This window comes from Paralichthys olivaceus, chromosome 21 (assembly GCF_024713975.1).
Source record: "Paralichthys olivaceus isolate ysfri-2021 chromosome 21, ASM2471397v2, whole genome shotgun sequence".
Taxonomy (NCBI): Eukaryota; Metazoa; Chordata; class Actinopteri; order Pleuronectiformes; family Paralichthyidae; genus Paralichthys; species Paralichthys olivaceus.
In genome coordinates this window covers 14,092,627-14,107,794 of record NC_091113.1, presented here as the reverse complement: position 1 = coordinate 14,107,794, position 15,168 = coordinate 14,092,627, and the positions used below count along the sequence as shown (strand labels likewise).

Below are 15,168 nucleotides of genomic sequence, written 5' to 3'. Positions count from 1 at the left end.
CACTGTTATGCCAATGAATCACTTTCATTGTGTGATCCTTGTATGGTTAAGGTTTGGATACAAAATTGATTTGTCAGGATTTAGGGATAAAACGTGGCTTACGTTGAAATGGCTTCAATAAGGTTGGGGAACTTCATCCTCATGAAAACCATGACAAAAACGTTATTTCTCCCCAAGTAAAAGTCTGCTGTTTTGTTGACCCTTCCATCCACTCGACCTCCTCCCCATGCTGAATGTGTTGCTTTTGAATATCTGATAAACTCCTCAACTCTCCCTGTCATCGCTATAGTCAGAGAATGCTGATAAGGGTTAGATGGTAAAGAAAACAAAACAAAAAAAAGCTGCTATGTGCTGCGGCAGAAGGAACCAAAACATTTTTAATTTCCAGGTGCAAAACCAAAGCAATGAGGACACATTTGAGGAATGTGAAAAACATAATTTGTGATAACAGAAAAAATATTGAAATGCTGTTGGTAAGATAGCGAACCCAAAATTACACCATTAGTGGGTGAGCGTATGTTTGTGTGTGTGATCAACCACCGTCTGAATGTGTGACTGCTTGAATGTGACCTGTACCGTAAAGAGTGTTTGATAAAATGAGAGAAGTGCTGTATAAATACATAATGAAAGTCATTTCCCAGGGCAATCTTTTAATAGGAAGCACATACTTCCTTTGCTATTATAGTGGATCACAGTGGCCTTGAGAAGAGAACCTTCAGAGAGTAGGTAACTTGAGTCTCGGGCAATGATCTGTCTAAAGTTGCCTTAATATGATTACAAACTTGTGTTTGCTCATCTCTTGGTAGGTTGCACACACGCGGAGGCAAAGGTTAATAATCATCAAAAACCACATTCAGCTGATTGTCCTCAGAAAGGTTAGCGGTCACCAGGGTCAAAGTTGAAATAATCCGGAGTTAGAGCCAATTGCTTGGTAGCAATTTCAGGTGGTGCACCAGGCCAGGGGTAGTGGCAGAATCCACGAGGCAGATGAACATCTCAGCTCTCCAGAATAGGATAAAATTAACTGTCAGGTAGACAAAGACCCGAAGCACAAAATCAGAGCCCAGATTGATTGCTGAGCATGCTAAAATAAAGGTCTGCTGCAAAAACAAAACATTTCTTTCATCAAATATAAGATACCAGAACTAAAGAGAGGATGGCAACATGTTGTACCTTGTTGGACTTATTCTAGATTTTTGTTGGACACGTTTGATATTGGAATTGTTTGACTTGTTTGAGCTGGTTGTTCATTCTGAGATCTGTTTCTGTTTTATTTTGAAGCTTTGTTCTTCTTGTTTCACCAGTTGTGTGTTTTAATTTAGATTATTTGGATTTAGACTTTTATGACCTTGCTTTTGTTGAAGAGCCATAGCCTGAATAAAGAGTTTTATTGTTTTTACCTGAACCCGTCTCCTGCATTTGGGTACCTGCTTACCTCACTGTGACATGAAAACCACTAAAAGCCTGCAAGCACATAGCTTGTGACTACAGCACAGCAGATTGACTGTTACACTGCTCCTTTTATGCATTTTGTTGATGACAGGCAGCGCGGCCCCCAGGCCACAAACAAACTCCCTTTTTCACAAAATTATAGCTGCTCTACTTCTTTCATCACTGTATCACCCCCAGGGGCATTGGGGGCATTCTCCAGTCTCCCAAGGTTTTCTTATTGTTGACAATATTCTGGATTTCTGGCATCCAGAGTTCTTAACACTCTAGTTAATGCTAAATTAATTCATCCACTGGGTCTGGGATTCCTATGTGAGCAAACATTATATCGCTCAAGTAACTCAAAACTACATCATATAGATACACATGAGATACAGTGATGGAAAAATGCTGTTTGTTAAAGCTTTCAAAGGTTCAAACTTTCAAACTTTTTTATTATGGGTATAAACAAGTACATTTTAGTATCCAATTAAGAACTCATCAACAGGATTTGCATGTTATGAGAATACTGCTACTGCAGAATATGTGTATCCTATCCCTACTAATTGAGGCATTTACATTTGAAGCAGTAATTTCTAAGTTTGACTTCCCTGAAATTCATACAGATTCTTTTGACATTGTGGCAAAGTCCCACTGCTACCCAGGGTCTCCCAACACAACCAGACATCAGCCTCTCACTAAACAGCTTTTATTTTCATAAATCAAAACTACAAACCTAAATTCAATTTATTTCACATAAATTACCCAGCACATAACCTTTTCAAGTGGTATCTCAGCTCTGTATGTGTCTCTCAGGCCATGACAGTGACTCCTCTTCATTTGTGCATCTTTTGTGGCAGCTCTTTGTCACCTTTTAAACTGGGGAGTAATCAGCTACCATCTACAGAATGACACTATTAATAATGTTCATTGCCTGTTAATGTTTGGTAATGCTGTCATGCCCCACAACCTCAGAACATTTGTAGAGAGTTCACAAATTAAGTCTGGGTTGTGTTGAAAGGATGTCTAATGGTGCAAATTATAATGAAACACACACACAGGCACTGGGGCAGATGTAGCTTTATGTGTTGTGTGAGCAGTAACACACTTGTGGGCTGATGTCTGAATGCAGTGTACTTCCTGAAGAGGAAAACGTATCCCAAATCGAATCTAGGTTTGGGGTAAATGAGAGAAAACTGGGTTTCGAGGTCTGTGCTGTAAGTCCTATGGCGCCCTTCCTTTGTCGAAGGGAACAAGAGGTGTAATGTGATGAAGTGTGTTGCTCCACCATGTCCGACAAAAAGAGCAACACAAAGAGCAACCGCTGAGCTGTTTGTTGGTGGTGGTTGGGTACACTGCTGGGATTTGGATTGGAAAAGAGATGGTAAAGGGGGTCTTGGAAACAGACATGGGCAGGTGGTCAGTGGCTCATCCACTGACCACTGCATGTACCGTACCAACTGATGAAAAGTCACTGTTGATTTAGTGTCTACAAATACAGGAAAACTGTCTTTCAGAAACTTGGTCATTAGTTAATGCTATTTGTAAGTATAAATCTATACTTTAGTCACAAATGACAATTTGCATTTCGTTCTATTGTCCTTAAAACCATGTCATATGCGACTGAGGTATTGGATGTAAACGAAAGAGTGATGGTGGTATGAGATCGTTAAGGACTAACACCAATCAAAGCCATACATAGACTGTCCTTTTACCTTTTCAAATGTGACATGGAAGTTCTAATTTTAGAGAAAGAGTTGATGAAGAGGAAGTATTTGAAGGTCAGGGATGGAAGGTGTTGCGTGGTTGAACAAAGATGCTTTCACATTGAGTCGCTTTGCAGCCGAGCTTACACAAGCAAGAATGGAAGCAAGAGGAGCAAGGGTGACTGTTTCACATTATGGACTGTCTGTATTTATATAGAGCTTTTCTTGTCTTGATGACCACTCAAAGCAAAGGGGCAATTTGGGGTTCAGTGCCTAAGGACACTTCGGCATGCAGATGGTGAAGACTGGGATTGAACCATTGCCCTTATCGAAATGATGGCATTTAATTTGAAAATCAGGCTGAAAGATTAAAATCGAATTAGCACAGATTAAACTTTAAAACAAAAATTCTTGGTATACATTTGTCCAGGAATATTTTGACTGATGGATTCATTCTGTCCTTACACGTCGTCAACGTGGCTGGCATCTAACCAAATGCCTTCAAACCTCAAGTGTAAAACTTAAGGACCCCAACTATCAATACACTGGCCAACTAAGTACAGGCTGTCGTCCAACCGTCCATTCCTTAATTAGTAAAATAGTTGGAAAGATAGTCTTAGACCAAATAAAGTTATATCTTCAAGAAACATATACCCTGGAAGAATTTCAGTCATTACATTACTGTAATATACTTTATACTGATCCCCCTGTAAGAGACTTCTGCTGATTTAAAACTATTATCATTATATAGAGAAGTTGGACAAATGAACACAACCAACAGTTGGTTTCAATTCAGTAAGGTTTTGAATTATAAAACCAATTTATACATTCAGGCATCTGAGTTCAGTGCTGTTTAAAGTACTACAACACACACACACACACACACACACACACACACACACACACACACACACACACACACACACACACACACACACACACACACACACACAGCATGGAGAGTGTGACCTTTTAGAGCTGCACACATATAGATATTGAATTAATTCAAACTTTTTTATTATTTTTTTCATCATGCCCTTTTCCCAAGAAAGCACAACTGCCCCTCAAGCAAGCATTAACTGACCATTCCACATGACTTGATGTGGCTGGGAATAGCTCTGGAATTAGTTTGTATGACTTAAATATATCACCATGTGAGTGTGAGTCTTTCCATACTGACGTTCAAGTTCCCCAAATGATGACTCTTACAGATGTTGTTGATGCCTTAACCTTTACACTCGCTCTACAAGCAGGTCCATGTTTTCACCTATAGCCGTACGAATTTCAATATTTCACATGCAATGACTTCCTATGACTATGGTCCTGACCTGAATTCATCTCAAGTGCTATCATGAGGTTGACATCACAACAGCATCACAAATTAAGTATGAAAACATTGGTGATCCTGTGACTTTTAATCCGGGGAATATATTATGTTACATTTTGGTCTGTGTCACAAAAGACATTCTCATCAGCATCGACTACAGTATGTTAGCCTGAAAACAAGCTAAACTAAGATGGTGAACATGGTGAACATACATCTGCTACTCACTGCAAGCATGTTAGGATGCTTACTACCTCACACAGCCATCAGCAAGGCTATACAGACTCTTGCTATATGTTGATTGTATTTGACATTTTCCAAGCAATTTTAAATATTTGGATGGGTATAACAGACAAACAAGAGAAACATTTTAATATGTGAGTAAAAGCAATAATGCGATATGTTGTATTCAATAACTATTTCTAAATTACACACTTCTGCATTCTAGACTAAAAACAGAATGAAAGAAATTATTAATAACTGTGTGTTTCCAAACATTACTCATGTTTCTCAATATGGGTTTTGGTACAACACATTCTTTATTTTTAGCTTTTAACATTCTCTGAGGATAAACAAAGAGAATGGATGCGTACCATTTCGGTATCTAATACTTCTAAATGTGTAAATCCCAATCCTCCCAACTCATTAAACTTGGTGCTAAAGCAGGGGTGCGATTAATTAGAAATAGACTTGGGGCTTCACTATTAAACGTAATCAGAAGAGATTATCACTGCAGTGAGCTGAGCGAATAAAAATAACAACTGTGTATCTTCTGCATGTCTCTCAAACAGCGTAGAAACATATGGTGGAGCTATAGAAAGACAGTTAATTGGCACACCAGTAAATTAGTCAGTGTACAAGTCAATTAGACAGCTGTATCGAAAGCAGTCTGCTGGTCAATCAGTTGGCTTTTCTGTTTCTTTTCTTTTTTTGAGCAGGAAAGATATGACTTGTTCCTGCTTGTTACTCTGGCCTCGTAATTAATGTTATTCAGGTCCTACTGGGTAGCAGGTTTGAAGGAAGTGTTCTTAGACTGTTAATTTGCCAAATGTTCAATTGCTGCTGCTCTTTAACATTAAAAACGTTCTTCCAAATTTTACAGTGAAGCAGCTCCAGGAAATATTTGTTCCAGACATATTCCAGATGAGCGGTGCTTTGTTGATGATGCCAAAGAGTTGCCAATTGGGAAGCACCACTGCTACATTTATGTTTTTTTACTGAATGTGTATATACTCAATACAAAAGTTTGAAACGCAGGAGTCGTCTGGATAATTTAAGGTTCATTTTCTAACAATTTGTTTTAATTATTTCACCTTGCCCACAGTACAAAAACCATGAGCCTCAGCCAGTGTTGTTAACGTGGATTTGACTGTTTCTCACATAAATGTACTGGTTGTGCTCTGATTTAACCAAAAAAAAGTAAATGCTTTCCCCTTGTCATAAAACATCTTCAAGGCTACTAAAATCCAGTGCAGAGCATCTTCTCCACACTTAAATACCTCAGATCATCATTTGTTCACTTTTTCAAAGCAAAGAGAAAACTAAAAGGTGTGCATCCTTGCCAAGGTTTATATATTTTTATAAATCAATGCAGCAGCCACGGAGCACCTCTGCCACTGACGTCTCTGTTTGCGGAGACAGCAGCAGAAGATGCTGTAAAATATTCAAAAGTAATTTCACTAACTTCAGTAACCTTCAGGACCCGAGCTGCGATGCTCTGTGTCGTGCTGCCCTTCGCTACCATCCCAGTTGGTTTTTAAGGGAAACTTTACAGCGTGCCGTGGTGTTATCCTGGATTACCCTGTGTACAGTGACGTAGCTAAAATAAAAAAGGTAGTCCTGGATGCTAAATTTACACAAATTATATTAATAGCCCTTATTCATGGCCGACATTTCAAAGTCAAATTTTCATGTGAAGGTAAGAGCAGCAGAGGTTTGAAAAAATTTTAATGGATGATTACTGAGTTCCATTTAGATGCGTCAGTTTTGTGTGCAGGTATTGTGCATACTGGCTCTCTTTCCCACTGTCAGAGACACTTGAAGAATATTCAAAATATCCGCTGTGAAAAAGGCCCATAGGAGTTTCTGTCAGGCCCTCCTTAATGTCTTTCAAAGTCCTGACCCCCAGTTTGTTTCTGAGCTGATGTTGTTGATGTTGTTTGTCAGTGGGTTTCTTGAAAAGCCACACAACACAATGGGATGTGCGATTTAGCCCACACACACTTGAGTGTAAAAACACTGGAGCTCTGCTTTGATAAAGAAAGTGAGGTATGAAAGCATGTGTTCACAAAATAAATACATTTTCCAGGCAGTTATTGGAATTTCATTACAGCACAATACTTCAACTAAAAGCCTTTAAAGTGCTCTATATGTTCTTACTTTTGTTTGACAATTGAGCCATTATTCACTTAATTCACATCTTCTGTTCCTCACACATCAGAGTGAATGAATTACTGCTATTTTTAGTTCCTCGTGTTGCTCTGAGTGTATTGATAAACATTCTCCTCAGAAGCACAAGAAGAAAACTGGCAGGACAATTTATCGCTTGGAAACAGCTTGCTCAAAAAGCATTGTTGCCCAGCAACAAGCATCACGGACATCCTTTGAGAGATGGAGGAAGAAAAAAGTCTTCGCATACTGGCATACTGTATGTGTATGGTGTTTATAGTGGGCTGCTTTGTCACCATTATGATCCACAGTGGAAGGTTTGTACTTCCACTGGCTGCTGTTTGATGGTAGGTATGTGGGTGTCACAGACACGTACAGAACTGTCTGTACAAAACCATGGCAGGGAGCGGGGAGCGGGGAGCAGTGAGAGAAAAGAAACAAGGACACCAAGCTGAGGCGGAGGAAAGACAATAGGAAGATGGAGAAGGGCAACAGGACGATGGAGAAGGGCAACAGGGCAATAGGGCAAAAGAGTGCGTCGTGTACAGTAGAACCTTCAGATTCAAGGTCTTTATTGTCATCATAATCAAGTACAATGATGTAAGATGTTAACAAAATGACTAAAGGTTTAACTAGGGTACTCAGCTGGGTATGGTTAAATAAAAATCTAATACAATAAAGCTGAAGAAATATTAAGAATAAGAATTAGAAGAAAGATGTGTGCTTCACCTGTGGCTACGGTAGACGTTGAGCAAAATGATGATGAAGCCCAGGCAGTAACAGCCCAGGTAAGGGCTGCCAAAGAGCCTGGAGAGTCTCCGTGTACGATGTTCCCATCTTGCCACCTGACGAATGACAGAAACAGAGGGCGGACGACATGAGACAATGGTGTTTTCCTTAGAATCCTATCAAGTAGTTACAGAAATGCAGGAAATCATTCTCTGTAATATGCCAAGGGGGGCATGCAAATTACTTTTAGTTCTGGTTGGGTTGTCTACCAACTACTGAGAGAAACTTGTTACCCAGGAATCCCTCTCCCCAACAAGACTTTCCAGCTCCTCTTTTCGGATCCTGAGGCGTTTCCCAGGACAAATGGGATATATAATTCCTCTTGTGAGTTGTGATTCTACCAGGGGCTACTCTCAGTTAGGCATGCCAAGAATACTTCCAACAGAATGTACTCAGGAGGCATCCTAATCAGATGCCTACACTGCTTCAAATGGCTCCTTTTGACAGGAAGGAGGAGCAGATTTGCTCCGAGCTCCCTCGGGATGTCAAAACTACTCTAAGACTAAGCCCAGACATTCTGTGGGGAAATTATTTCAGCCGGTTGTATCTGCAATCTCTAAATACTAAGTGTCTACTCTGCAGTTGGCTGCTTATTTGCAGAAAATGCTGTTGCAACAAATTGTTGTTTACTGCCATTTATGTTTTTCTTTAGCTCCTAAAATGTCCTATTCTAAGCAAGTAACTCTTAATCAAACAATACAACAAGATTTTTACTATTTAAATAGCATCTAATGTTTAAAATAAAGCCATTGCCAGTATGATCCATTGAGCGTCAGTAATCCCTCAATGGATCATACTGCATACTTTAAAGAAAGAGGTGGTGTATAGTGAGAGATGGCTCACATGAAATAATTGGTTTTAAATGAGAAGATATGAGAAAGTCTCAGGGGTAAACAGTGTGCAATGACCGGGAATACTTTGTATACTGAAAAAAGGTCCTGAAGACATTATGTCCAGATATGAATGTAAAGGGAGTTTTTTGATGATTTATATTTGAAGTTATAGACATTTATCAGTAATCAGTTGTTGTTGCTGTTGTCAAACCAATGTTGCAAAAGTGCTGTCACTTACAAGGATGAATCCCAGTCTCTGCTGCTACAGAGCCTCTGTTTATTACCATGCATTACCTTGGGCCATTAACAATATACAAGTTTGCAGGCGGTAAAATGGTTCTTGACTCGAGAAGTGCGTTCCACATGCAGAAAGACAGACACAGATTTCTGGAATTAATAGATAGACTAGCAAACTGTTTGGGCTGGAGAGGAAAAAGAAAATTGGATGCAAATATTTGGCTGCTTTTCCACTCAGATAGAATTATCAGCTCTTGTTCTTCTTAATTTGGTTTCATCCCTCAGAAAGCTGTTACATAAAAGCGTCTTTCTTTTGGTGGAGCTTTTAATTCATGCTTTCAGCTCTCGAAATTGCACCATGCATATTCCACAGGGACTGGCAGTAAAATACCTTATCTAAGAGGTCACAGATGCATTTTCTGAGATGCAATCCACACTTTTTTAACAGTTATGCAAGATTTAAAAAAACTACAAGCCTGTCTGTGGCATTACAGACTGAAAAACTGATGGAGTTACAGACAAACTTCAAATGGTTGACTGTATGTGGGCTGCAAAAGTGCGTAGATGACTGAGAAGTGCAGCTAAACATAAAGGACACAAATGTTGCCGTGGAAACAGCCTTTATATGTTGTATGGAAAGGTGGAAAAAGGAGCAGGAAGATAAATAAAAGAAGAGAGTAAATAAACTTCATATGGGAAAAAAGAAAGACAGCGTTTAAATACACCTGCTCCTGGTTCGTGAGCTCTATAGAAAAAAGATATTTTCACTGCAGAGTTGGACATTTAGTCACAAAGCAGCCTGTGGACAAAATTGGGTTGTTTTATATTATATAAAAATGTATGTATAAAGTGGATAAACTTACATAGTGCATGGTGGTGAGTAGATAGAGTGAATTTTCTCTTTCTCCATACTAAGAGTAGAAGACTGCTGTGCAATAAAAGCCTCACAATAGAAGATCCTTTGTGACATATTGAAACATTCAAACGTTGGTATCATTACCGTCCGCTCAGTGGATTTCTGGGACAGACGGAGCAGCAGAGAGAGAGACACAGCAATAACGATAACAATGGGGGGACTAATGACAGGAATTAGCCTCGCAAGTAACAGGTTTCTGCATTTTGATGTCACTAAGCAGCACTTTGTGACACATAATAACACATACTGTACGTCAGCATTCCATCCATCCATTCCCTAATCCACTTATCATTTAAGGGGGCTGGAGCCATCCCCAGCTGACATTGGGCAAGAAGAGGGGTAGAGCCTGGACAGGTTGCCAGTCCTGCACAGATATCAGCATTCTCTCAGGTCAGAGGTGTACAGTGCGACGTATACAATGCACAAGCTACAAAGAAACCATTCAAACCAATTTAATGCTGTAGCACTCGTACGATACAGTTTTGTGTTTGTGTGCAATAAAGAAAAAATAAAGAGGTATTTTTACATCATAAAGAAATCCTCAACAACCAGTGAGGTTGTTCTCCTCTGAGAGGGCTAGAAGGTTATGCAGGCGCACACAAACACACATGGTGAAATTGAAGCCAGCCATGCTGTCACTGCCATTGACATACTAACCTATAAGCCAAGGAGGTTATGTTTTCACTCCTGTCTGTTTCTATATTTGTCAGCAAAATTACACAAAAAAACCTGAACATATTTCCACAAAACTTGGAGGTGGAAGGATGGAACAAGGGCAAAGAAAGAACCAATTCACTTTTGGGGCAGATCAAAGATGTGGATCCAGGAATACACTTTCTTTAACAAGAGATCAGGGGGTTTAGACATTTTTAACAATTTCCCAGGAAATAATGCAGTGATCTTGAAAGAAAAACATTGTGCATATTTCACAGACTAATATTCATGAGTAGTTGAAGACTGTTGGGCCTTGGTGGAGTGTCAAAGCTGAGGTAAAGGTCGGGACAGCCTGATAAGAAAATAATTGAATGAAGAGTAAATCAAGTCTCAAAGAAGAGGGGAGACAGAATTTAACCGAACATCTAACATCCACGTGTTTAAACCCAGGACCATTTAACATTTCTTGTCCTCTCCAACTTCAGCTCTGTTGCTAGGCAACCAACAGCAATAAGAAATGGACAGACTGATTACAGAAACCTTTCGTAGACCAGACCGTCTCATTTCAGTTCTGTTTTCGTGGGCTGAGTAGAATGCATCCTCCAGAGGTTTGTTATGAGAGACACATACAGCATCCACACAGGCAAGCCATTTATACCAGTACACTGCTACAGTCTATTCTGAGCCAATGATGGGACTGAAAGCTCCCCTCAAAATCCTTCAACACATTTTACAGACCCTCCATGAGGTGATTGAGTACACTAAAAATAATCAGGTGTACTGCACACAGACTACTGATGTTTTAATCACTTCATCAATCAAGACATAGAAATAACAGCAGGCATGGGCGATAGGAGCGCTGGGAGTGGCGCCGGCTTGGCAGAACGAGCAGCTCTCCATGACAAATTCAATCAAGGTTTAGGTAACAGCCTCCTCCTGCATCCCCATCAGCCCACTTAAATGTGAGAGGCACTCAAATGGGTTTGAAATCAGGACAGAAAGATTTCTGAGGGGTAGGAACTTCTGACATCTGATGCTGCCTAATGGAAGAAGATTTAAAGGTTCAGTGTGTAGAATGTATTGATATTGAGTGTTGAAGTTGCATGTTGCAGCTGAATACCCATCACATCACACTCTCCTTCCAAACATGAAAGAGAACCTGTGGTGAACTTCAGTTGTCATAAAAACTCAAAAGGTGTTTAGTTTGTCCAGTCTGGACTAATGTCAAAAAACATGGTTGTCTCAATAGAGAGGACCCCCTCCATGTAAATATAGAGTATTTAAATATAAAGGGCCTTTTCTGGGGTAAAGAAAACTACAATTTGTACAATTTTGATGAAACGAACTATTGAAAACATCATGAGGATTATTCTAAATTAAATTTCTGGCAATTCACCTAAATCTTGCACACTGGACCTTTAAGTAGCAGAAACTGTAGAATACAGCTAAAAGCACCATCCAACTAGTCCTCATCCACATATAGGAAATATACACAATGACATACCAACAATAAAATTGTATTAATATTAGTACAGCTGTGTGCCACCGAGAAGAACAACCAAACACAAATGCACACACACGCACAAGCTGTATTAATACATGGATGTGTGTCCCGGAGTAACAGCGAGAAAGAGAACAAGAACATAGACGGATCACATGCACGCCAGGAACATCCTGATTAAGTCCTCACTCAATTCAGAAAACACTGATTGACTATTAAAATATCTGGGGATTTGTGGACAACACTGAGAGTACACGCTCTTTCAATGTAGCAAACTAAATTTAGAGATAAATAAATTGAAATTTGGGGACAGGGGTTTTGTTATGATAGAAATTGAGACACACACACACACACAGCAACATATTCTGACATAACAAAAATAAGACAGTCAGTTTAATGGACAGCAGTCTCTCATAATGCTTACAAGTAGTTCAGGTTCAACTCGAGCTGCGCTATCATGTGACACGCCTCATTCTCAAAAATCCTCTATCATACACACCCTATCAATACGGCAGTCTATACATGCATACATTTATATATATACATTCATATTTATATATATATTGTTAGTACACACACACATATATATATCCAAAATGTCCTTATCATGTAAGTGTAAAACCAAATGAGATCATGGCTCCTAAGGCTGCATCGTTCCACTTTCAGGCAAAGTGAGAGGTCAAACCTATTATATCACCTTGATTATGTCACCAACAATGATTCGGCTGAAATGTTTACAGACTGCAAAACTGCAAAATGAAGACACTCAAAATGAGAGGCTATGGATCTAAATGTAACTTCTTATATCACTTTAATTTGGGGCATCAAAATGAACTGATTCAAATCAAAACACCTAAAAAGCAAAACAGTGTTGACTAATTCAAAGGTGGATGAAAGTGTTCTGAATACAGCCGCAGGGTAGCTGCAGACTGCGGCCTGTTTGTCACGGACAGTTACAGGAATACTTTTGTTGCCCTCAAGTTACAGAAACATTTCAGTCACACAGTGATGATGACACTGATCATCTGCCTTTATGAACAGGTCAGAAGATAAAGACTGTTTATCAGTCTGTGATACAGAATCACAGGGTGGAGGGAAGAACAGGCATTTTCTTAATTTATTGCTTAAGTTATGAAAGCCTTGAAACTGAAACGACAACCAGGCACTTGCAGCTCATCCAGAATTCAGCTTGTTGTGGACAGCCTAACAGAATTAATATCCATAACCTTAACCATGACCAATTCATGCCTAACGTTGACCTTGACCTAACCACAATTCATGTCTTATCCCCAACTTTAACCAGGACCTCAGAAATTAGGTTCTGCCTCATTAGAACTGAGCTTTGGTCTCTAAGAGGTCTACTGGTTCTGACAAAAGAGTTAACAAAAGTGAGTACACATACATATGTACTGTACACACACTAACACATTTCAGCCTACACTATGTGGGGACATCTGAGGTCACATCATCCAACCAATCAGTGTAATTGAGTCCAGTGAATAAAAGCATTAGAAACAATGAACTAAAACCTTAGTCATTCACTGAAGTCATGAATATCTCCTACCTGGCTGAGCTAAATACATATGAACAATAAATAGTTGGATTAATGACTCAAAGCTGCTTTGTTGTTTTCTGTTATCTTTAGTATCACAGTCATTTGAGGTCAACCAGCATTAAGTGATTTTTGTCCATCAGGCTGAACGTATCCAAAACAAACACGAAAATAAGCCTTGTATTTTACAACTTCCAATAACTGTTCCCCTTAATAACTGCCAACATATCCATCCAGCAGCATAAACAGTATTAAACACATTATTCACATGGTGTTTTACCTCCTGTTTAGTTATTTAATTCCTGAGGAAAATGTCAGTTGGATCTTCAGCAAAAATTACCCCTTTATCTTATTAATCTTTTTGGTAAGACACAACGTTCTAGCGACATCAGAGACAACAGATAATTTGTTGTTTGGTTTGTACAGATTCATAGATTTGGGTATGTATCATGGATTTGTATATCACTTAAAATGTTGCCCAAACTCGATGCTAAGATCTCGCAGAGCAGCTCAAAAAGTAGGTCCAATGGTCTACAAGCCATTTTTTGTATATAAAGATGGGCGACCAGACAGCTCTGCAAAAGAAAAGTCAAAGAGTCTCAATGCTTCCTAGTGGCTAGTTGTAGTTTTGGTTATAAATACTGCTTCCTCCATGTTGGTGGAATGGACATGGAGTGTGTATATATATACCCCAGTTAATGAAAACTATTTCGCAATGTAATTCCAACAGTGGTTTTGTTGAAGTCCTGATTCAATAGACCTATTATTGGCACAGTACCTTTTGGCTTTGCCTGAATATAAACTGGAAGCTATTCTATTGGCTTCTTCACAAACTGTATTACTGTCTATCTGCATTTGTTGCCTCATCAGAGCTGATTTCATTAACGTTTTCATGCAAATAAACAATAACTTCAGTTTATTGTTACCATAGCTGACAAATCAAATGGGGCCACAAATAAAAACCCAAGTTATTGTAATAAAGTTTATATTATGTAGAACTAAGCCCTGAACCTTAAACCTTTGCTTAATTCCCTGTATATAGATTCACTCAAAATACTCGATATTGCCTTGATTCATTCGTCTATATAGATTTCTCATGCTCTCAGCAGTCCAGGAGGCAATTTCAGCTGTGTGAGACATAGGACCACTGCAGCAGGTGACGCAGAAAGCAAGAGCTGAATAGCACTTTTATTTCAAAGATGTAGGTCACTAGGCAGCACAGACCGGATGACAGACAGTCACTCCATATGCAGGAGAAGATTAGATGATGTTTGCTCTATCGGCTTCATCGCCACATGCATGCAAGTTGATAATGCATGTACCGGGTGGCAGTTATTTGTTCAGGTTAGCCTGACCTCTGCTTGCGAGTTCAGAGTGGGAGGGGAGGTTATAAGTTTGTGCAGCTCCAACAAAAAAAAAGGAATCAGGACCTTTTGCTTGCAGATGCACTGGGTAAGGCAAACTGTCAAGCTTTGGAAAGCCCTACATGTTAAAGTGGTGCGTATAAGGAATTAACTGAATAGTCCATCTGCACAAAAGTGAGCTTCATATGTAAGCGAGCCTGGCGAACAAGCCAATGCTAAAGAAATACTACAGGTTATGTTACACAAGTCTGAAAAAAAAGGCTAGACTATATTGCTGCGAAGGGCTAGCTGAGGTGTTAGCACCTCTTTCCTGCTGTAACACTATACTAGGACTGACTAAAATTACATGTACATTTCTTAGTCCTATTTTAACCATCAGCTGTAAATAAAGATTGACAACACATCTCAACTCCCTACACTATCCAGTCATGAAGCCAAAATATCTCAGATATGAAGGTTGCCATCTTGCACATTTA

At 39.3% G+C, this 15,168-nt stretch overlaps 1 protein-coding gene across 1 annotated transcript in view; it reads right to left on the bottom strand.

Moving 5' to 3' along the window:
- pemt (phosphatidylethanolamine N-methyltransferase) overlaps positions 1 to 15,168 on the bottom strand; it is a 51,819-nt gene that overhangs the window by 22,142 nt on the left and 14,509 nt on the right. Inside the window, exon 3 of the mRNA XM_020082733.2 lies at positions 7,576 to 7,691. Within this exon, the coding sequence (XP_019938292.2) occupies positions 7,576 to 7,691 (116 nt within the window). The remainder of the gene's footprint in view (positions 1 to 7,575; positions 7,692 to 15,168) is intronic.